The sequence below is a fragment of the Diabrotica undecimpunctata genome, chromosome 10, assembly GCF_040954645.1.
Source record: "Diabrotica undecimpunctata isolate CICGRU chromosome 10, icDiaUnde3, whole genome shotgun sequence".
NCBI classification, from domain to species: domain Eukaryota; kingdom Metazoa; phylum Arthropoda; class Insecta; order Coleoptera; family Chrysomelidae; genus Diabrotica; species Diabrotica undecimpunctata.
The window spans coordinates 37,850,999-37,876,160 of NC_092812.1; the positions used below are offsets into that span (position 1 = coordinate 37,850,999).

Consider the following 25,162-nt stretch of genomic DNA (forward strand, 5'->3'; position numbering starts at 1 on the left):
TACTGTCTTGTAAAGGTCTAGTGGATGTCATCATATGTTTTTGAAGTTACTTGGTAGTATCCAAAAAGTGTTTGTCGCCTGCAATCTAGTGCTTCGCAGTCATGCAAGATATGATTGACTGTTTTAGGTACTTTGCTACTGAGTCTGCAAGTCTCCATGAAACAGTCCCATTGTGCGCAGCTGTTCCTTGGTAGGTGCATGTTCAATAGAGAAGTCTGTTATGGCCTGATTCCGGCTTATTTAAGCAGTATTTCAGTCCTATTCGCAGATGTCTGCCCAATATATATTTTATCGTGTACAGGATCGCATATACTGTCTACTACATTGGTAGAAGTTATCATCCATACTGTATTCGTAACTTCGTTTATAATGTTACTGTATCCTGGTCTAAGCATATGTTATTCGGGATTTCTTATATAATATTCCATTCTCGTCTCCCCTTTTACAATAATGTCTCAGTATTACTTATTTCATAGCATGCGTTACCCTACCAGGCGAGAGTCTAGGTACACCAGCCTATCTGGGTAAAATCATTTATTTCACGTAAAAAAATTTGTTATTAAAAACAGTTTGAAGAATGAATGAATCTTTAGCTTATAAACATTTATATTAACTTTAACATTTTTTATGTTATACACTTGTATGGAGGCTCATTGCAAAGCTGATAAAAAAACACACATTTCAAAAAAACCAGAACCTTCATTTCACGTAAAAAAATTTGTTATTAAAAACAGTTTGAAGAATGAATGAATCTTTAGCTTATAAACATTTATATTAACTTTAACATTTTTTATGTTATACACTTGTATGGAGGCTCATTGCAAAGCTGGTAAAAAACACACTTTTCAAAAAAACCAGAACCTTCTAACACCAATAGACAACCAGATAGCATTTTTTTCTTAAAACCATATTTTCATTGTTTATTAATATTATAGCTGAAGCTTGAACAAATTTTAAGAGAAGATCTAAATTTTATGATCCGACTGATAGATGGCATATACAGTGAAGAAGTAAAAAGTTATAATCTGTTAAAATGATGGTACTCGTAAAATACCGACTGAAAGTGGAGGGGAGAACTGTCCGCTGCAATATCTCAGCTTGTTTCTTGTTATTGATCACAGAAGGTTATGATTTTTTTAGAAAGTGTGCTTTTTTACCAGCTATTCATTGAGTCTACTTATAACCGTGTGACATAAAAAAATATCAAATTTATTGTAAATGTTTAGAAGCTAATAAGCCAACCCTTTTTAAAACTGTTTTTTAACAACAAATTTAATGAAATGTTGAAGTTTTTTAAATAAACCTTATAAATAAAGCTTTAAAGAATCGATTGCGACTTATAAAATACCTCTAGAGTGACTGTTTGGACAAGCACAGTTGTTTAAATAATCGCTCTCCGGGATAAACAAATTGCTTAACTTATAAACTATTTGGTCGATCTGTTTGAAATTTGGGATACTTTAATATTTCATTAACTGCCACAATTTTAAGTATTTATATTATATGTGTAAATGTAGAAAACAAAGTTATTAACATTAATAAATTACTATAAAAATAAGTGTTTTTTAAAATTATCTTGGTGAATTGTTTATGTATTTTATTCTGGAAACTCTCAAAATAAAGAACTATTTATAATCTACAACTTTTATTTGAAAAATGTTTCCCTAGAATGTATAATAAACTTTTTATATACAAAAAACTATGTTCTTCATTTTTTAAGATTGTTTAAAACAAAGACAAAGAGAAGTTAGCTGTACGTCTTCAAGGATTTTTCATCAGCTACCCCTCATATATCTTTTAGAACCTTCAAATATCTGTATAAGATTTTTCAGCTTTTTTTCTTTATTGACTGCTTAAAAAACGGGAATACAGTTAGAAGTTTTAATATCCCATTTTCCAGTCTTTAGGTGAAAAAAGTATTCCTGTAAATTTGATCAAACTGTATGTATGACCTTCATGCGCATCGTGATCTACAAAATGTTCCTCTTACATTTATTGGAAGGTCAAAGTTATTTATATTTACAAAACAGGACCCAGCAGCGTGCTATGTATTGTCAAAAGCATATGTCATGTCAGTAAAGGCTGCAACACAAATCAGTTTTTATTGAGATCATCGTAAATTCATAGAATATATTAAATTAAAATACATTTTTATTTTTATGCGCCAACGTACATTTTAAAATATTCAAAATTACCTTCATCTCAAATCGTGACTGCTATTTATAAAATTTGTTTATAGTTTCTTGTTAATACAAGTTTTATTGAACAATCATGTAATTTATAAATTGCAATTTGCGTGAATGTTATACAATGAAAATCATCGTCGGTACTTATTTTGTTAACGCTGACATTACAAGAAACTGATGTCAAGGGTTATTTTAGTTTTCCGTTCTATTTCAATAAGCGTAGATAGATTCCACTGCCGGGGGTAGTCAAGAACTCTTTAAAAGGGTTTAAAAAGAGGCAAAATATCGTTGACAAGTTTTTTTATAGCAAACACATTGTACTGACGTCGTCATACTTAAACAACAACCCATTGTGTTGTCGGTTGAAGTTTGTGGCTTTACGAGAGGTTTAGTGCCTTCTATTAGATACTTTTTTGTGTGGAGGACTTTCTTTAACAAGCATATACACTTTTTTTCACTGTATTGCTTATGCTGAATCACTGAATTATTTTGGTTGTTGACTGAGGCTGGTTCTTCAAACTAAGACATCCCCACATCGGTAAGTACTTCCATATCAGTTACCGACTTATCGATACAGTATATACCGAGCAGGTTTCCACGACCTAAGATTGTTTCTTGATTCCTATAGTCCCTTTACCCTAGTCCCTAGTTCATGCTGTCAGTCCTGGATTATAAGACACCAGAGCTTCATTTACCCGCATCAAGGTAACGTGTTTATAGACCTGTGTATATAGACCAGAAGTAGCCAGTTGGCGTTTGTGTAGGTTCCCGACTAACTTCTAACAGTATATAGTAGATTCCGTACATATTTTAAACTACTTTAGACTACAAGCCCATGGGACATTTTTAAGGAGTCATGGGACAGGTACCTTACCTATATGGCCTACTGTACCGATAAAAATTGACGGCATAGTTTCTAAAGTTTTTATTACATATTGTAGTATTGATTTATATCAATATTATTGTCATATTGTCAAATGACCCCTTACAAATGTCCCTTAGGCTTGTAGTCTATTAGAAAACTTTAAAAATACAGCACCTCTTAACAAAGGTACAATAATTGTGAAATAACTTTCGTGAGTTGTCTGGTCTAATATTCTAGTAGAACCAAAATCTGAAATAGGTTTTTAGATAATCTGAATAAAGTTTTTTTGTTCTTAAGTAGTTCTCTTCTACTTCTGAGGTAATAATCGCTCATTTCGAATCCCCTTTTATCGTGTTTCACTTTCGTAAATTTAGCCAGAGTAAACTTCCTAGTTCGCATATGCATTAATAGCTGTAATAATACACTCACTTCCTGTAAGAACATTTTGCACCGCTGCCCCTGTTTATAATAATGTACAAGGTATATTTAGCTTAAAATAAAATCGCATTGGGCCAGTTGTGGGATTAAATTTGGATAAAAAATAAAATGTCTACGGTCTAAGGCACATCCGGTTATACGATTCTTAGAACTAGTTGTTCCAGCCGCATCACACACCGAAAATAGCATGGAATTTAAAAAAATTTCCATTTAAAATGACTGAATTACAAAGATATGGAATATGCTAACAGTTACGGTTTTGGAATATGTATTTCCATGTATTTTACGATCTACACACTAATAATAGGAGAAGTAAGGATAAAGCTATCTAGAAGAAACACGATATACAGAGGTATGGCATTGAATTATAAGAAAAGAGAATGTTTAGATCGACACATTAACTTCATAAATCAAATTAGGGATACCGTACGGATAATGACTTGTGGCCATAGGGTAACCAAATATAGGCAGGCCTACAGTACCTTTCTAAGTGGAGGTCTACTCACGAGAAGCATGGGACAGAGGAAGCACAACACATAGTGCAATGTTACGCCTGCTATACAGACGGGTCCAAAAATTGTATAAGGATTCGGTAGAGGAATCTACAGTACTGGACAACATGTAAACATTTCTATTCCACTAGAAGAATACATCTCTGTATCCAGGCAGATATTTATCTTGGGGATTTAGAAAATGTAAACATTTCTATTACGTTAGGAGAATATAACCGTATTCTAGGAGATATTTGGCCAATCTTGTATTATAAAAGAGAAATTAGCTTGAGGGCTGTTGAACTTAGGCAGATCAATATATGTATGTATAGTCAATTGGCTATAGGGGTTCTTAGGATACGCAAGACTAGTGATGGAATTCCAAGAAGAACTTAATACACTGGCGGAACATAATAATGTCACACTGGTATGTTTGCTAGAGCATTAGGGAATATACGGCAGTGAAAGAACTGATGAACTTGCCAGAAAAGGATGAACTTGCCATGGAAAAATGTTTATTGGACGTATACACGTCTGTCAGTGATATCTGCTTGCAATGGGGTTGTTTCATGGATATTTAAGCTGTAGATTGGATAGCAGAGGACTTGAAACAGCTACAATCTCTATGAAAAAGGTTGTTTCGTGGAACCTAGAATTACCAAAGGACCCCAAAATATATGATACCCATCCACTACACATGTACAAGCTGGTATAGGGTTTTAAAATTCTAAAATATGTATCATGAATAAATCGAAAAGATGGATTGGACCGTTACTTAATGGAAATTCATTTTATATAACAATAAAACACTGAAAACTTTTGTTGACTCTGACAAGTCAAAGGAATAGTGACAATTTTTACATACCTACGTATAAAATTTTTGCGAATTTAAACATTACAAACAGATATTTAATATTAACAATTTAAGAAACGACAAACACTAAATAAAAATATAAAAACATGAAATATTCTCATAATAGGCAAATACCCTGACCAAACTAGTACTATTGTGTAAAAGCTGTACTTGGGTACTGCGTTTTTGAATAGAAACAATGTTTAAAAAAATGTGATTTGATTTAAAGCTTAAACGATAATAGTGAAGACTTTTTACTTCATCTGGCAAAAAGTTATAAAAACCAACATCAGTCGAATTTTTTGTGCTCTTTGTCAAGCTAAAACGTTGTGCTCTAATAGGATCTCTAGATCTTGTAAAGTGATCATGGAAGTTGGAGTTTATGTTAAACTTACCTCTCTTGACATGAATTTCAATCAGCGTCCCATATATATATATATATATATATATATATATATATATATATATATATATATATATATATATATATATATATATATATATATATACTAAGGAACACTCGAAGAGTGGTGGGTTTTTCGGTCAAACTGGAGAAAAAAAAAGACAAAGAAGGTGGCTACTTCATCTATTTATTGAAGACATTTCGCTTTCTGCTCAGAAAGCATCATCAGTTCATCTAAAAAGAACAATATGAAAAACCAAACATCCATAGATAAGTTATAACATGTGTGTTACCTTACAAAGATTTGTAGCAGTCAATGATATTAAATGTGTGAAAAAGCTTACGATACTGGACATTTAGAGATAAAGTTGTATAAACAATTAATTGAAACTAGGTACAGTTTACAAACTAATATAGGTTATAATAGGTTAAGAGTGTTTCCCCTAATACCGCATTTAAGTATTTTTTCCCACAGTAATTCATGCGAAACACAGTCAAAAGCTTTGGATAAGTCACAAAATGCCAAAGACACAAAATGACCTTCCTTCAAGCCATCAACTATAGTATTTATCACAATTTTCTATATAGGTAATGTAGTGCTACACTTTTTTCTAATGCCATGTTGATTACAGTGAAGTATTTTGTGTTTTTCTAGATATTCTATCAAACGAACATTTAGAATACTCTCAAAAATTTTGCCGAAAATGGGAATGATTGAGATGGGATGATAATTTCCAATGTTATTTAAAGCTCCCTTTTTGAACACCGGTAGCACTTTTGTTACTTTTGGTACTTCTGGGAAAATCCTTTCAGTAATAAAATTATTCTAAAGTATAATTAATTTGTTAATAATTATATCGATTTTTTCCACATTTATTTTTTTGTTTAAAAAATAAAAATCCGTACAGCGTGAATTTTTCAATCTGTGCAAAACATTCCTGATATCAGTATCACTAAGAGGTAAAAAAAAAATGAAGAGTCGCAAGGAGAGTGTACATCTTTCAAAAAATCTATGACTGCTATTTTCATTTGGGAATTAAAAGAACTTCTAATATGTTTAGCTACTGAAGTAAAGTAATTATTGAAATCATGTGTTGTAATCGCGTTTGGAGTGAGTTTTTTATATTGAAATTTATTTCTGTGATAATTTATAACTTTCCAACTGTCACGGGATATATTTTCTGAATTGGAAAAAAATTCTGATAAGCTAGTTTTTTCTTTAATGATATTGTTGATTTATAGTGCTTCTTAAACTTTTTGTACTCACTATATTTCTTTGTAACATCAGCAATTATTTTGACTGTGGAGAGATTTTCTCGCATTTAAATTAGTTCATCATCAAATCAAGAAATTAGAGCTTTACTATGAGTTCGTGATTTTTTTTATTGGAAAATTCATTTCAGTTAACTTTACATACATTTCGGTAATAAATTGAGCTAATTCTGTTGCTGTTTATGCTGTTGAAATATTTAATTGATCAAATCCAAGGTAGAGAAAAATTTGCCACATTGATTACGAACCTCAATCGAGAAGGCACTGAGAAGAAGGAGGGGATGTCCAATCCGTCAGTATAAATGAGACTATTAAATCACAAGATAAAATTCTTTTATTTTCAATGCATACAAATAAATAATTATGATTGATTTAAAATATTAAATGTTTAACAACGACCTCTGATTTGGTAATAAATTGATTTACTGATGTGATTACCTTTATCGCTTGTGTTGTTAATAAATTCTAAGAACGTGGTACTATGTATAAATTCTTAAGTCATTTTCACTGTTCTATCTGGATTACGTGACTACTGCATACACATCAATTTAATTTAAAACGTCTTCATTTTTGTTAAAAATTTGTTATCTGTACAGTAAAAATGCTATCTCTCTCGTATTATACCCCTTCACTTGACGTTCTTTCTTAATTTTTCATCCATAATTTAATAGCCACCATATCCGATGGAATACATAAATATAGATTCAATGGTGAAGTGGTAGAGCAATAGAACCTTGCACTGGTATACTACTCCAAACTACTGTTCTCCCTTAATAGAAAGATTTGGAGGAAGGTTGTAATCCAGACCTATGCTTGGTATTCAGAAATTTCTAGTCAAATTGTATCAAAACAGTATTTGACTTTCTCCTCAAATCTCCACATCGATCTATAACCTGATAGCAAAATCGATAAACTTACGACGAAGTAGTTCATACATACAAGAATAAAATTTTTGCACTGGTTAAAAAAGACAAAGATTTAGCAAACATGTCACGCACAACAATGTGGAGAATACTCCATGAAATGGAGTAAATTCGGCTTTGTTTCATAGGGTAATAAACTATAAACAATTTATAAATTTAATTTAATTATTTCTCTGAATAAAAAAATCAAAAAAATATTGTTAATTGTTGATGTAGATAAGTGACTTAATTGATTTATACAGTTGTATAATTGTTGTATTATTGTTTATTTATTATTTAGCTATACCCTGAACTTATGCCTCGCAGTTTATTATTAAAAAAAAAAAAATAGAAGTAAATGCTTATCAACGTATTGTCAAACTAATTTGTAATCCTCAAGTACACATCCGATAAATAATCTGATAAATAATCTTCAAAGAAACTGTGCCAAGCATACATCATTATTACCTACTTCTTCCTCGCATTATTATTGTGGTAAATAAACAGCTACCTTTATGTAGGCTGCTAATGTGGGATGCGGGAGTCAAGTTATTTTTCCGTAAAACAGCCTTCTAAGTAGCTATTTTAAAATGCGGACCGCAAACGTAGGCTTTCATCTGGATTTCATGAACATAAAGAAAAAACGCAATTTAAAAGCTAATAATAATTAATAAACGAGAATATTAAGTATATAAAAAACACTATAAATATCAGAAGGTGTATATATAGGTGACAAATGATATATTGCACGGATTTTGGCGAAATTATATTTCTTACGTTACGTTACGTCCTTATGATACACTGCCTATGCTACTGAAATAATAAAGTAGTATGGACCTCTGTAACAAAAACGTATGTTCCCTGCAGTTAATTTTTTGGACTTAATTAATTATTAACAAATTAAGGTAAAAAACGACAAATTTTAACTTATTTCGTGTATCAGCAAAAAGTGAAGCATTTAAAACAAATAAGAGTAGTGAACTAATGAGTCATATAAAAATATTCAAAATGGCGTTTTTCAAATGTTTTTATCCTTAGCTGTTGCTTAGAAAGTTGCGAAATAAGTCAGAAATTTCGGTTTTTTATAAATGTTAATAACTTTTTTAAAAATAAACTTACAACCTTCATATTACACGGAATGTTGAGTCTTATAGAGCTTAAAATATGATTAAAATCTTTAAGCGATCGTTCAAATTGTTTAAAAGATCTTTTATTTGTTTATCCAAAATTAACTTTTTGTACAACAATAAAGTCAGGAAATGATGAAATTATAGTATTTCATAGAATAGTTTATGAAAGTATTATTCTATCAACTTTATTAAAAAAAAGTAAAGAAAAACAATTTTAAATATTTCAAAATTATTTTGCAAAAACATCTCGATTTTTGGCTTATAAACAATTAGAATGCCTGCAAGAAAATAATTTTTTCATATTTAAAAAACCTGAATTTTTTCACAAATTTAAAAGGAGAAGAGATTCTCCTAGGACAATTTGGGACGAAGTTAGCTCCTTTTTTAAAATTGATAACAGATTTGTTTATAATACTTAAGAGATTTGATTAGCGTCATTTGAAAGAACATACTTTAAAGTTTTAATGTTCAAAATTAGAAAAAGGTTGCCTTTTAATGGAATCGTTCACAAAGCTTTAAAATGTGGTCCTCAAAATCGGCCGGCTTTAAAACTGGAGGGAGCAGTGGAGGGGGAAGGGGCTGCTAACTGTGTCTCTGGTTCTTTTTTATGGATATCGACGTTTCTTGCTGTCTGGGAAACATTTAACTCCCCGTTGTATTGAAAATTATTTTGAAGTTTCATTGTCTACTAGTACAAAGACCTTTTGTTGTAAGTTCCAATTCTTGGCTAGGCATAAATATTTTTTGTCGTCGATACCAGATTCATTTAGTATTTGAATCCATCTGTGATGTTAGACTTGCGTAGCGTAGACATCTCAATTTACATCCTGAGCTCTTTGTATCAAAACTTGTATAGAAACGCCTCTCGCGTTCCAGGATCTTTTCTAAAGTCAAATGGAACATTACAAATATGTTCCTCAAATTTTCTGTATATGCAAGAATGAATCACACCAAGAAGAATTATAAGTGTATGGCTCATTAAGCTTATACTCCTGTGATAGGAGTGTTTGATGTCATTTTTTTCTTAGTAAGAAGAATGAAGGTGGAATTCACCAGTTTCATAAATTTCATACAGTAGACTTTTTCAGAGTTTGAGTTGGTTATCGTCAAATAGTTTTAGTATTTCGATCTGTATATTATCTGGTCCCGGTTCTTTATTGTTCTTTAGTCGTTTTATTGCATATGTAGCCTCTCTGATAGATATTTCTAGTCCTGAATATCGAAGAACTGAATTCTCTAGCTATTGATCTTCTATGTATTCCAGAATAATTTTTCCATGTATTCCCTCCATCTTTCAAGTATTCTCTCATTTTTTCCAAGCAGTTCGTTGTATTTGTCCAATATCGAGTTGTTTCTTCCTATTACGGCATTGATTTTCTTATATAGATTAAAAGTTTCATGTTTCTGTTCCAGGGATTTTATTTCAATGCAATATCATCATTTAATTAACTGCTGTAAGTGACTTTAAATTAAAAAATTACCAATAACCTTTGACAATTTAATAATAGTCTCATGTAATATTTACTTTTGTTCCAGTGACCGAGATGAGACTATTTAAACGACGAAGTTCGGACCCCAATCCACAACTGGAACGGTTGTCAACACTTTCTGAAAATAATGGAACCGACAACGAAGAAGAAGCTTCGAAATCATGTAAGTTTTCTTGAAAATATTTTAAATTGGGTTGTGGGTGACATTTCCAGAAGATGATTAATTGTATAGTTTATTTCAGCGTTCTTAATGTGAACCTGAGAAGCAAAAGACAGGTGCAGGTAAACCTGTAAGAGTTAATTTCATTTTTAATATATTCTATATTTTTTTTTTCAGTTTTTACTTGACTTTTTATTTTTTACAATTTATTAAAGTATGGGTTAATTGGGTTTTGTATGGTTTAAAATTATTTGATTTTGATTTGATGTGATACTTTCGAAGTAAATCTTTTGGTTTTCAACTACAACTTCCATCATTTTCATTGTCTTTATTTTTTCATTTCTAACCCATCACCTATGATTTCCTCTAAATTAATTTTCGAAATCTCCAGATATCTTGAATTTATTGATTACATACCTTTTTAGATATTTTTTTATTGGAGTGTAACAATTGCTGACGTATTTATATTGGATAATTTTCCTTTAAAAACGCCATGAATTGAAACGTATACCTAATAAGTTCAATGAATATTTTGCTCTCTATTTGAATTTGAACTTATTTTATTATTCATTACAAATATGATCATTTCTTTTCTCTGGTAACAGTTCTCTATATTGATCATATATTGATTTTGTGGATTTACGTTAATTGTACTTTGTTCGTAGAAGCTTTAACTTTTTTCAACATCTCGGTTGTTGTTTTTATATATATTTTTGTTGGAAATAAGCCACAAGTTTACTTTAAAATTAAGTTTATTTCACGTTTTAATTTCCACTTGGGGAAATCGTTATAAAAGTATCAAATAATAATAAATCAAACAAATATTGTTTTTGTTGCTTGTTAAAAAATTCCTGGGATCACTAACAGGAGAATTTTACTGTCATAATTGCACATGATTGTCTTTTTAAAGATAAATCAAATTCTATGGTTTTTCTGGCGGATATTGTTAAGTTAAAGTTGATTTCATGTACTCAAATAACAATAAAGTCGTCCCAGGAACGCAATTCAAAAATATTGGTATAATTATAATATTAAAGTCATGTATTTTAAAATGTATAAAATATGTCTGAATTGTCAATATGCATTTTTCACCAAGTAACACAAAACAAATTTTGTTTAATTTATTAATGTTTTGTATTTTGAAAACGACTTTGGAAATAGAAATCGAAATGTCAAAAAATCTTAATTTAAAAGTAAAAATTAAGATTAAATTGTGGCTTATTCCCTACAAAAACAGTAAATTGTATTAAGATACCACAAGAAAATAGCTTCAGAACAATATTTTTCCTTATATTCTTTTTTTTTGGCTCTTTTGGCCATCGCACCTCGTTCGTGATCATTACATAATATCCAAACCATTCTAATAGAAGAGGGTCAATGAATAGCCAGAGGACAGTGGCATTTGGTTGCCGGAAAATAGCATAAAAGGTTTTAAGACCAATATATATTAATAAAAATTTAACAACTTTAGTTAATGTGGTAAAAAAAATAAAAATACACATTAAATATAAAATGGCACATATTTTTCAAAAAATTCTTAAATTATTATATCTTCATATCACATGTATTTAATAGAAAAATTACTTGCTGATAATTAAAAATTAATGATCCAATAACGAAAATGAATATGTTTGTATTTCCTACGACGCGATGATGTACGCGCCAAGAACGCTGAAATGAACTGTATCGGGTTTATCAATTCGGAGGTGGATGGTGCCGTAGTGTCTGTTTAGTGGTCAGTAATCACGTAGATAAGCTTCTTATCAGTTAATATTACAGGAAGGGATTGACTAATTTACTTAAACTTATGATTAATACTATTAGTATAATAAAACAGTTAATCTATTACAGACACGTTTTAGTTGTTAGAGCATCTGTTGTCTAATAGATCCATAGTGCATATTTGAATTTTTTTGTGGTTTTATTGTATTACAAATGAAATATACTGTTGGTAAGTTAAAAGTTATAAATATCTAATTTGCTGTATTCGTCGTTTTATTCCAGCGGTGTAGATTTGATGGATTTTCGTTTACTTTTCGATCACCGACTATTTTAATTGTCTTCAGGTAAGACTTTTGCATTAGGTACAAAGCTCCCGGTGTATTTATTGCTCCTGGTCTGCCTCTTATTGCACAAAATTCTTATTGTCCTCCTTTAACCTACAAATGGTCCCATTGTCTACAGGAAACAAAATATGTACTCGAAGAATTTACAGAGAGAAAGATAAAAATAAAAGTTTAATAATAAGTTTCTTATAATGACTAACATTCTAATGACTGATGCAATTTCTATTAGTTTTTTAACCTGTTTTCAAATTATTGTTTGGACTCGAATACCATTCTACACAGCGATCTGAAAAATATTTTGTGTATACCTTTTCATCTATGTCTTGAACATCTGTTCCCTGTTCCAGTTATTTATGGCTAACAATTACCCTGTACTTGCAGTAAATTATTAAGCGTTTCCCACTTTGCCCATTATACAAAAATTCTTGAGCTCAATTTTCTGAAGCGCTAAGAACATTTTGGTGTAGTGAGCGGGGAGTTGTAATAACTTCTTTGTAACTAAAATATGTTTCCAAAATACTGCACAAAGTTTCTTTTCCCATTTTCGAACATTTTCCATGATGATCCTTCTTGGTAAATCGCTGAATCGTTCTGGCCTGCTAAAAGATGTATTAGCTTATTCTATACCATGCAATTAACACAATTTACAACGTTACCAGCAATTCTTCGATGCCCTGGCAATCATTACAAACTGACTTTGTGGTGCTTCACCAGTAGCTTAAGGTGGTTTTTGCAGTTCCACACTATTAGAGACTCACAAAATGTAGACTGGTTATTGTCTGTCGAAATCTTCTTGGATTGCTTTCTTCTAATGTAACCTATGAAGCTTTAGCCTAACACACTTTCTACAAAGATCCTCTAGTTTGTATATGGGTCTAAATATTACTTATATAGGCTGCAGTGAGACACGATCAATAGATTCTTAGTCGAACACACTATTTCTGTATGTTCTTCAATACTCCAAAATAGAATATCTTTGTGAATGTTAGGGACTAGGGTCTTATACTCACAATCCGTGTTAAGTTGTTATAGATATTTATTGAGTTAATCAATTAATTATTCTAAATATGTGCTCACACCAGCAACCTTTTCATCATTAGAATATCTTTCATTTGTTTATTGAACAATTGTTATTAAATGATAAAGCTATCTCAATTTTTAATAAGTTAAATCAATTACTTTAAAGTTCTAAATGTACCTTTAATTATCTGTACGAAAAAAATTAGTGTAGTGGTTTAAATGTTATGTTTTGTGAATGGTTTCGTCCATTGGGTACCTCCAGATAAGATAGGCAAAATGCCCTCACTCTCAGAATTCCATTGTTTCATTTTTTTACTTTTTATATGATTAAAAAATAAGGCTCAGTGAAATTTTAGCCCGATGCCCCCCTCCTCCCGCCCCACCACCAAAACGTCAATTTTTCAGGTTGTGTCGATCTAAAAAATGTGATTAACTCCGCCAAAACACTTAAAAACCGCGAAAAACATGGTTTTTGGGTGGTTTAAAGGTATATATATATATATATATATATATATATATATATATATATATATATATATATATATATATATATATATATATATATATATATTATATGACATATAAAAAACCATGATTTGATTTGATTTATTGTAAAGTCTATAAAACGGAGAAAATCCCCGAAAATCCCTAAAAACCGTTTTTCGAATTTTTGAAGATGGCATACCACACGGAAAAATCTGAAAGAAATTAGAGATCTAGTTTTTGATCAAATACACAAAATAAAAAAAATTGGACCTGCAGATACCTCCAAAAAAGTTATACGCTTATTTCGAAAAAAAATTGCATTTTTAGGTATGTACACTCAACCTACGGGTCTATAAAAATAGATAAGTTTTGTGAATGCCTCAACTATGCCTGTGAATTTTTTTTAAAATTTTTAAATTGATTATATCCCACCTAAAAAAGATAAAAATGAAAAATTGACGTTTTGAGGTCAGGAGGAGGGGGGTGGTGGGCTAAAATTGCGCTGAGCCTTATTAATTAATTACATAGAACGTAAAAAAATTTAATTCTGGTAGTGAGGGCCTTTTGCCTATCTTAACGGGTGGTACCCTTTGTGAATTTATAAAAATATTGATCCGATTGTTTACCAACACTTTTAAGTTATTGTAAATATTGACTTAATTTTATTGAAAATATTTGTTCTGAATAAACCTATTTGCAGGCTGCTTATCTAAATTAACTGTAATTATTGGTTATTGGTCATAAATACTACAATGCACCTTTACTTAAATTACAGACTATAATTATTGTGCTCGAAATAGCTATTGTGTTGATTTTATGAGTTTAGTGTAAATTTTATTATCAACTATAACAAAAGAAATTAATTAAATGTAGCAAAATTATATACCGAATGTAATACTTGTTTAAGGAGATAAAATAATGGTATATCTTATAGTCTGACGCCGTGAGAACTTGTACTAAATGGATAGAAGAGAAATAATATAATAAACAACAATACACGATAGATTTTCAGCCTTCGTATGTCGATCATAAATTGGTACTATGCAAAATCTGAATGAAAATAAATTTATATGCAATAAAAACTTGAAAGACTCAGAATACATCACGAAGATAAAAGTTGAAAGCTAACAAGTTTTGGATACAACTATTCCAAAAAAAAGAAAAACAGAAAGAAGCAGAAACACATATATCATACAAAGTACTGGAATTCTCGGCAAACATTAGATCAAATTTCTTAGATTCAGCCAAAGAAGTTCTTCAGCGAAAGAAAAATAAATAAAAATTAATTATTCCCTGTGCGAAACACTCCATGTTTCTACACAGAAATGAAGTAAAATTATTAGGAAATAGAAACACAACAAGCGCATGAGAAAACTCCAATATAAAATTAGTTGTGAAAACAACTGTTTGTGTAATATAAATAACTTCAAAATGCAAAAATAAGAAAAAAAATCCAACAAACTGACAGTCATAAGGAAACTAACCAGAAACGTCCCAAAGCGTCTTTTTTGTACCTATCTCTTTTCGATGTACTGAGTCTACAGCGTTCATAAAAATAACATGTGTCTTTACTTTAATAACAGGCGGTAGCTGGTTTGTCTTTAGTTTGATGCGTGGAAGACAATGATGCTAGGTAAAAAGTATGTGTTTTATCTCGCCCTGGTATTAATGACGCACATGTAAAGAACCATGGACTCAACTGTATATTGATACTTCTTGATACTTCTGACATCCTTAAATCTCATCACGTAGGTTCACATTAGCATTTTTAGGTTACATCCTTAAGTTTTTCTTGTAATGTTTCTGCACACCACTCTGTCTACACATTTCACCATATAAGTGTGCTACAGCTCTATTATAGAATAACAGAAATTGTTGATATAATAGATGCAAATACGAAAATAGTTAAATATTTAGCAGCAATTATGAATTTTTACCTATGAATACCACTCGTATGATTATGACTATGATAGTAATAAAATTTCTTTGTCAAGACAATTGAAAATGATCTGATTGAGAAAATCTCATAGTATTGTCCCCACATCCCACAAACTAAGTATTTTATATATAATAGTTGATTTTCTCTCAAAATCTACAAAAAAAAATTTTCGCCTTCACATAGTATTCGACGTTTTTTGTTTTTTGTTTGTTTTGTTCATCGTTAAGTTTGGTCTCTCTTTACATTTTCTGCATGTTCTAAATAAAGTAACAATATAAATAATGGTGATAGATTTATAATCGCTTGCTATATTGCAATACGCCCTAGTAAGAAAGCTTAAGGAGTACAAAACCCACGTTGTTGTTTTAATGCAATTACGATTTTGAGTAAAAAAAGCAATATACTTGTTTTGATCAAACTGCTAATTGTGTTTAAGAAAAAGGTGTATTTTTTATTTACGACCATTAAAATGCAAATATTAATCGATGCTTGATTAATATATTTAATATAAAGCAATTATTTTTTGAAGAACCTCTAAAAATTGTACAAAATAATATAATTGAGATATGTGCATTTTCAGTTTCTGTTCAACATAATATTCATAGTAATTTTTTTATTTATAAAAAACTTACAATGAAGTAAAGACCATTCCAAAATACTTGTAGAAACCCTCGGATTACATGACAATCATGATTAGTTGTAATAATATAATGACACCAAGTCGCTGTTATAGGATTTAATGTAAAGGAAACATACATCTTCCCAACTGAGGCTGTTTGGCTGGTTCTAATCGTTGGACAAAGTCGTCCTTCTTTCGAGCAGGGAAGATGTAAGTCCCTTTATGTGAAATCCTATAACATTGACCTTGTGTCACATTATTACAATTAACCATGATTGTCATGTAATCCAAAAGTTTCTACAAGTATTTTCGTAGCTAGTTTCAACTACTTTAAATGTTTTTCACTGATGATGGTCCGACTGGACCAAAAACGTTTTGAAGATGTTTTCCTATCGGAGGTTTTTCCTGCCATTGTATAAGCAGTATGTATATACTTTGCATTACAGCGATGCCTCGATAGTTTTTACATTTATTTCTCTTATATATATATATATATATATATATATATATATATATATATATATATATATATATATATATATATATATATAGTTAAGAGGTTCTTTCCATTCATATGGTATTTCTTGTTGAGACATGATTGGAATAGTATTGTCAGTTGACAGTATGTTTTGTATGCTTTTCACTTAGATAATAAATCTTTAAACTAATGTTCCCATCTCTTGAGTGAAATTGAGGACATAAAAGTTTAAAATAAAATAAGCTCATCATATGGTGAGATTTTTTCTGTAACTACTATGCTGTGTAAGTCAGTGTTTTGCAGTTTCTATTTTAAATGCAACTGCTTTTGTCTAATTTCCATCTTTCGTTAACTCGTTAACTATGTTCTTAATTATTTATGTGTTGTTACTTTTTGGATCATTACATTGATGGTGACCAAGTTATCTACATGTCTAGTTCCTAATGTATATACGTGTTGTACATATGTTGTAGAATGCGTTACAAATTCTTTTTTAACCATGTCTTTAAGCTAAGTGTATCCCCATGAAAAGCCACTATTATTAACTCGTTGAATAATATATTATTATTTTTATTTCAGATCTTTCTGCATGGGGAAGAACTTGGGACAAGCTTAAACGAGGCGATTCTTCTGAACAATTGCCAACGAACAAGAAGATGTGGTATCCGCTAAAGAAACACGATGCTAAATCCGCGGACACATCCCACACTTCTGTAGAAAAATCTGAGTTAAAATTATCACAATCCGACTTAAGAAAAATATATGACATGTATCGACACATGAGCGACAGAGATAGAAGCGAGAAGATAATAAGAAGCAAAAGAAGCGGCAGATGTATCTCAGATAATTTAGAGCTTAGTCAGCAGCAGCTGTTGGACTACCTTATTCTTATGAAACCGAATACAGAAGAACTGGATAGAATATTCACTGAAATAACCGAAGAACCAGTTAGACGTGAACCAAAGAGACTAGGAATGCTAACAGAAGAGAAACGATCAAGAGCATCCAAATTTAAATCAATTTTTTCGAGATCTTCAAGTAAATCTGACGATGAAGGTGACTTAAAGCTTCACCCGAAAAATTCATCCACAGACAGTTTGACGAGTTTGATTAATTTTATAATCCCTGGTAGAAGATCTCATTCTAATAGTTCCCCTAAACTACCAAACAAGATAAAATCAGACGAAAGTGGTTATGGAAGCGACTCAACAAAAACTGTAACTAGCATTGACTCTCCCATAGGATCTTTAAAATCTCAAAATAGTACCGTATGTACAGACCAAAGAGATGAGACTTCAACAGCTGGCACTAGTGATTACTACAACGACGATACCGATACAGCAGAGGAAGATAACGACGACAGCGAAATGACTATAACAAAAAATTCGAAATTTAGAAAACAGTCTAAGAAAAGATCGCGATCTAGAAGCGAAGACAACGATTCACTATCAAAAAGAAAATCTGTGAAATTCAAACGATCTCCAAGTAAAAAATCGCTGGATAAACATAAAATATCTATTGAAGATTTGAGTCAAAATTACTGTGATAAACTAAAATTAAATACTGAAAATTTTGAAGTAAAAGCTAAAAAGAGGCAAGGTGCTACAAATGTAGGACACCTTGAAAAGGAGTATAAATGTATAAAACTAAAAATAGGGAGATATGAACATTTGGGAATCAGAATTGGACCAAATTATGGACGAGATTCCACGATTAGCTATAGTATTACCGATATTGTTCCTGATTCCGTTGCCAAAAGGTAAGAAAGTTGATTTTTTTAGTTTTTTTTTCAAAAACCTGTGGTGCACTGCCAAATCCTCAACGAAAATAGATGAAATTCTTTTCTCCAATAACATCAATTGTTTTTTCTTATTTAAAACACTTACAAATGAATGGAATGACAAACAAAATAGTTTTTATATTATTATGTACATTAAATAGTATAGTACAATTTTATATTTCTTAAATAATTTAATAGTTATAAACTTTTATCTGTCAGGATGACTTTGAGGTCGTCTGAAATTTCATGCATTCTTCTTTGATTATGGAAACATCACTCAAGCAGGAAGTGTTTCACTGTCAATGAAGTGAAGCAGTTGTTGCAAGTTGGTGGTGGATCTTTACTGATTAAAAATGTGTGTGTGACAATAGTATGACCAATTCTTAAACGGTTTATAGGTACTACTTGATCTGGTCTACCCAGAGCTGTTCAAAGCTACCTTTATTCAAAGAGCTGTTCACCTTTGGGCATATTGGGTTTAATTTGGTTGCTGAATTCTCCCAGTAATTTTACCAAATGTTATGGCAATGAAGTTTAATCAGGTGTTTCATGTCACTATAAGGATATTTTGTAATTTTTGTAGTATTTTCTAAGTTGATACGGCTTGTAGTTGCTAATTGATCTGCTTTTTCATTTCCCCAGATTCCATTGTGCGATGGTACCGAAATGAAAGCTGTGTCCTTTCCCATGGAATAAAGTATTTCCAATTCATTTTTTATTGCTTGTATAATGGTATTTGTTGTATAAATTTGCTTTAATTTCAATAACGCATTAAGTGAATCTGTAATGATGACGAACTTCATTGTGTTACTCGTTTTGAAAAAAATTAAGGCTTTTAATATAGTTGTTGTCTCGCCTGTAAGTATACTACAATTTGTAGGCTGTGTATGCTATAGGAGTTTTCTTCATCAGAATAGTAAGCAGCAGCGAGTCCATCTGGAGTTTTAGAGGCGTCGGTAAAGATTTGTAAGTAGTTGGAGTAATGAGATATGATTTCTGCAAAAAGATGTTTAATTATCAAGAAGTTTGTATTTGATTTGGGTTGGTACTTTCTTAGTGTTGGGTCAATGGTCAGTAGGCGGGTTGTCCATGGAGGAGAGATAACATCAATTGTTATTCTATCATGTATAAGTACATATATTTCACAATTTTCACATACTTGCCAGGAATTCATTTTTAAAATTTAGCTTTAGGACCCTATAACTTATACATTATTGAAAGTCTTGTTTATTTTTAGTACATCAACTTCCCCGTTTATTATTTTTCTCTTACTGTAGTAAATATTTGTATTCTACTAGGAGGCTCTCAAGTAAACTCTAGACTAGTGTGGAAACGTCGAGAAGATCTCGATAGACTGTGGTAATATAATAGTGTCACACTGGAATGAGTGCAAGTCATCGGGGAATACATGAAAGGGCCATAAAAGGATTAGTTACAAAATACTTTGGTACAGAGTTGGTCGTAGGAATACCAAAAATCACTATTTGCGATCGGAAAAACGCCTGGAACTCAACACAACAACTCTCACTGAAGAGCTGAAGTACTGCGGAAAACAGTCAATAATTAGCTCAGAATCATAACAGAATAGAATCATAACTTGACATAAGCCAGTCAGGGACCCTTGCATACAATGGGACTGTTTCATAGAAATGGACTATTAGTGAATTTTTGAAACCAGCACAGCTTTATAAAGGGCAATGCCTGGAGTAATCTCCAAATGCTTGTAACTCCCAAACTGTTGATCCCAAATCAATATCTTATGGTAAAATGAGCAGAATATTGAATGAAAGTACATAAAAAAAGCTTTAATTTTAGCTGTGATACATAAAATTTGACTTCATAGTACTTGCAAAATTAACGACTGAATGTCCAAAAATGTGAATTTTTCGCCATTTTTAATATTTGAAATAACTTTTGTAAAATGTTCTTTTTTTAGGCAAACAGTATTATATTGTAGCTCTTTTAACAACAAATCGAATGAGACTTCCTAAGATCCGATCGGTCAATTCCTTTTCGAGATACGTGTAATCTCACAAATTTTACTCATTTATTAATCAGTCATTGTTTCGAATCTAGTATCTAAATGTAATATGTACTAGTATTGATCTCTAATATATAGTCTTTTTTGGTAATTTGTTTCTAGTTTTTTTTCTACTAGGTGCTTTTTAGTTATTTATATATAAAATAGACGATGAGGTACACATAAGGATGGAAGTATAATATATGGATGGAAGTATATTATACATACACATACTACTTAATAAATATTATATTTGACATATAATGTGACATTTATGTGACAGTTGACGCAGAACGCGTCTTAAATGTGACATCTATGTGACATTAAGTACGCGTCGGCGGGTATGCTTACCAACATTTGACAGAATTGGACTTTCACCGTCTGGCCCAAGCGACCCTTATACTACTATAAAAATAAAAAATAAAAATTATATTCTCATAAAATATAGGCCTTTAACTATTGAATGGCGTCAACTTTAATTCTTAATTGTTTTAAACACAGTGGCTGTGATTTTTTAAACAAATTAAAACATTCCATGTTTCCCAGAACTAAAAAGAACTTATCTTGAGTCACAGTTTTTAAATTTTTAGTAACTAGACAAAACAAAACGAATTTTAATAAGAAAACTTAATAATATTGTGATTATTTTTTAGAAATGGAGTTTTACGAGTTGGAGACGAAGTAGTGAAGTTAAACGGACATAGAATGAAAGGTTGCCCTATAGGCGTAGCTAAAAGTTACCTAGAACCAAAAAATGGCGAAGTTGAAATAATTGTATGCCGAACACATTCCCAAATACTTAGCAAACCTACTTGTAAGAAAAAACCTACTAGCTTAGAAGAAGGCGCTATCAAAATAAAACCGGACACTGTGACAACAATAAGAATCCCTTTGATCAGCCCAAAAAGAAAAACATTTAATATATCGACAGAAATACCCAGTACTAGTTTCAGCTCTTTAAGATATAGAGATAATTCTTCGACAGAGTTAACTTATGTTAATAACCCAATGTATAAGGATAGTTTTACAACTAGTGCCCCAAAATGCAGCTTATCAACCGTACTAAACCTAAATAACACACTACAAAAGAAATATGTTGGACTATCTGATATTCTAAACAGCAGTAACGAAGATGTAGAAACTAAAGTAAGCTTTACGGAGAAAACCACACCTTTCAAAGACGACGAGCTGTTCAAGAAACCTTTGCCTGACCGGCAAAATAAGCACACTGATCATCAATCCATCACAGGTATGAGGAAGTTCTCCATTTCGTCGGACCTGTACACCAGGAAACCTAGCGACGTAGGAGATTGCAGTAAAATGGAAAAATTTCTGCCCGGTTATAAAACAGTTGAATTCCAGAAAGGACCGGGATGTAAATCACTTGGATTCTCCATTGTTGGAGGAAAAGATTCACCAAAGGGACCAATGGGGGTTTACGTTAAAACTATTTTTAAACTTGGCCAGGCGAGCGATTCTGCAATAATTAGAGAAGGTAAGAATTCTTTTCCCTTGTATATTAGTGAAATTGTTAGTGGTGATTATTCCCTTCCAGTTTCATTTCATCTTGTTTATGTTACACTTACTTTTCTTTTGCAAAACTAACATTGGCTTTTTTAGGAGATGAAATTATTTCAGTAAATGGTACTTCTTTTCGTGGACTGTCTCATCATGAGGCCGTTACCTATTTCAAGAGTATCAAATGTGGTAAGGTTGTATTGGAACTTATTGCACGCCAGCAGAACCACAATAAATTCATCAGTTCTATTTAAATAAACTTGCATTTCTATTAGAGTATATATATATATATATATATATATATATATATATATATATATATATATATAATTGATGTATCTATTTTACGCAGTGATTCTTTTGTTTTGGTTAATTTGATTTGACTTCGACATTAAAATTAACATTACAAAAATTATATAAAGATTGCCTATTCATTCCAGATTAGCTTAAAATTTAATTTATTACAATTATAATAACCTTATTATAATATTACATGGTTGTATGTACTAGTCTTTCGAATTTTTTTGCAAACTACTTATAAATATGACGACAAGAGGTATTTGGGATTTCCATGGATTTTGTTATTTTTTTAGAAAATAAATAACTTCTCCTTATCCCCCAACAATTTTTTATTTCCAATCTTATTTAGCCTCACATTCGTATATTTTTTGCCCCTTCAATTATTAGTTTGTCTTGAAAAAGATTTCCTCGATTAATGTATATTTATATGCAGGTTGGTCTTCTTTTATTTATTCTGTTCATGTTAGCAAGTTTCCTTAGATCCACCGTTTCTGCTTACGTTGATACGTTGTTTTTCTTTGAGTTTGACAAAATAATAAGTGTTTATCTTTTATAAATTACAAAGACTTACTCACCGAATATGCGTTTTTGCATATATGTTATAAAACTATAGTTTTAAGTTTTGAAATTGTTTGCCTTCTTTTGATTTTCGGTATATTACCAAACATTTTCCATTGTATTAAGGTTCCGAAGATTACCAGGCAGAATTTTCTAATAATTCTTTCCTTGTGACAAGTCGCGGAGTCTTGTATCAACGTCTATCAAACATCAGATTCACTGATCATAATCACTGAATCTACTGGATTCACTGGTGAATACTCACCAGATCCATTCTTGGATCTGTTGAAGTATTTTATGTTGTAATTCTTTCAAATACTGGTCAATTTACAATATTTCTTTGACAATCTACACTCTAGCAGTTCACTGATTCTCCACTTTGCCATTTCTACGGTATCTACTATATTTATTAGTAATAAACCACAGTTTTAATTAAAAATACGTTATATTTGACGTTTTGATTTCAATCTCTGGGTAGAAATCGAAACGTTAAATGTAACAAATTTTCAATTAAAATTATTGTCGTTTATGCAAGAAAACAGTTTCGTAACTGTGGGCATGTTCGGTAGCTCTAATGTTTGTCCATTCTCTTATAGTTCTTTTTTGCCTCTTTTCTTATTACTATATTAATTTTTCGATTTTCCATCAAATAAAAATTTTGAATTTCTTGTTCTGTATTTCCTTGCCTGAGTCCTACTTATTATGCAACCATACCTACTTATATCCTGATATTTTGTCAAAAATATTAAAAACTTAATCGGAGGACGCAAGAATATGTTAGTTTTTATCCAGAAAATAAATAGTTTTAAATAACTATTTGAAACGTGTAATATAATTATTAATTAATTATAATAATCTTAAAGTTGAGTAACAAAAATTCATGACAAATAGGCAGCTGATCAATATGGATTTCCAGTAACTATTACTTACAAAAGTAGTTCCTAAGACTGATTCGCGGTATTAAATTTAGTTTGTAAGTATATTTAATGTAAGGGCTATTTTTTACAGAACTCTAAAATGAAGAGATTATGTGCTATAATAAATTATTTTACAAATATGTACTATAACTTAAAGTTTATTCTTGTCATGTGATTGCAAAGGCCTAAAGGTTCGTGGTTTAATTTTTAGTACAGTTTAAAGTTGGGAAAATTGAGAACTTAGTAGTTGGCTTTTTAATATTATTCAATAAATTAAAGGAGTAGCTAGGCATGTAACCAGTATTCATTACTTTACGTTTTCGAGTACGGAGAGTTTTCGTTTTCCGTTTCTCTATGTTGTCTCTCTTTTTGGTGAATATTCTTCATGAATTTTCCCACAATCGTATTAAAAGTTCATAGAAATAAATAATATTATTAGTTTAATATGCTTTTTAATCACATGACAATACAGTAAAAGTTTTCTTTCAAAGATTCACTATTTACAAATACTTGAATTTCCGCTTGAGTTTGATGTTATAAAAACGATTTTTTTTATTTATATTGTATACTTTCCGGAGTGTGTTTCTTTTCCTTTATGTTGTTATTTGCTATATTTATACAGCAGTGTTACCAACTAATTCAATATAATATTAATATGAAAATATTTTTATAAAAATAAAGTAAAATACTAACAACATTTGTTTTATTTACAAACCTTTGTAAAGCCAAAAGACGTGATCACTAAAAGAAGAATATTTTAGCTTAAAGAGAGGAACAAACTTTTTCTCTCGCTCTTTATTATACCTATGTTGATATGCCATACAGTATCTACAAAATACATTCAAATAAGAACAAAAGAACAAACCTTCAACTCATAACCCGACATCGTTTCAACAATTGAGAACAGTTGATGAAAATCTGTATGCAACTTACCGTGAGACGCATCAAATTAAAGATTCCGTCATGTCTTCATCGCCTCATCAAATTTGCACATTATTTGCGATTATCATATCTACATGTTTACCCTCTTATCCGGAAGATTTGAGGGTGAAGTATAGGGATGACATGTCTGAGGATGTTTTTCCATCGTGTGCGCTGTCAAACTTTGAATTCTACACTACAAATAACTGCAGAAATTTATAATCAGACATAGATCATGATAGAAGACATGTATAGTATATAATAGTTAAAAATTTTTTTAGCAAAAATTAGAGGTCTAGATTGCAAGAAATCTCCATTAGGTCCAGACTTGGTATTTGCATTTAAGGAGT

General features: G+C 30.8%; 1 protein-coding gene across 2 annotated transcripts in view; it reads left to right on the plus strand.

Annotated features, from left to right (window-relative positions):
• The window catches only part of LOC140452074 (tyrosine-protein phosphatase non-receptor type 13-like), a 40,784-nt gene extending 16,204 nt beyond the window's left edge, over window positions 1–24,580 (plus strand). Inside the window, exons 2-5 of one of the 2 annotated variants that reach the window (XM_072546121.1) lie at window positions 10,077–10,193; window positions 17,378–18,557; window positions 21,252–22,093; window positions 22,219–24,580. In XM_072546121.1, coding sequence (XP_072402222.1) covers window positions 10,085–10,193; window positions 17,378–18,557; window positions 21,252–22,093; window positions 22,219–22,370 — 2,283 coding nt within the window. In that variant the 5' untranslated portion in view covers window positions 10,077–10,084 and the 3' untranslated portion in view covers window positions 22,371–24,580. Of the gene's footprint in view, window positions 1–10,076; window positions 10,194–11,989; window positions 12,142–17,377; window positions 18,558–21,251; window positions 22,094–22,218 lie in introns of those variants that run through there. The other variant, XM_072546122.1, reaches the window with a different exon arrangement.
• The last annotated feature ends 582 nt before the right edge of the window (window positions 24,581–25,162 follow it).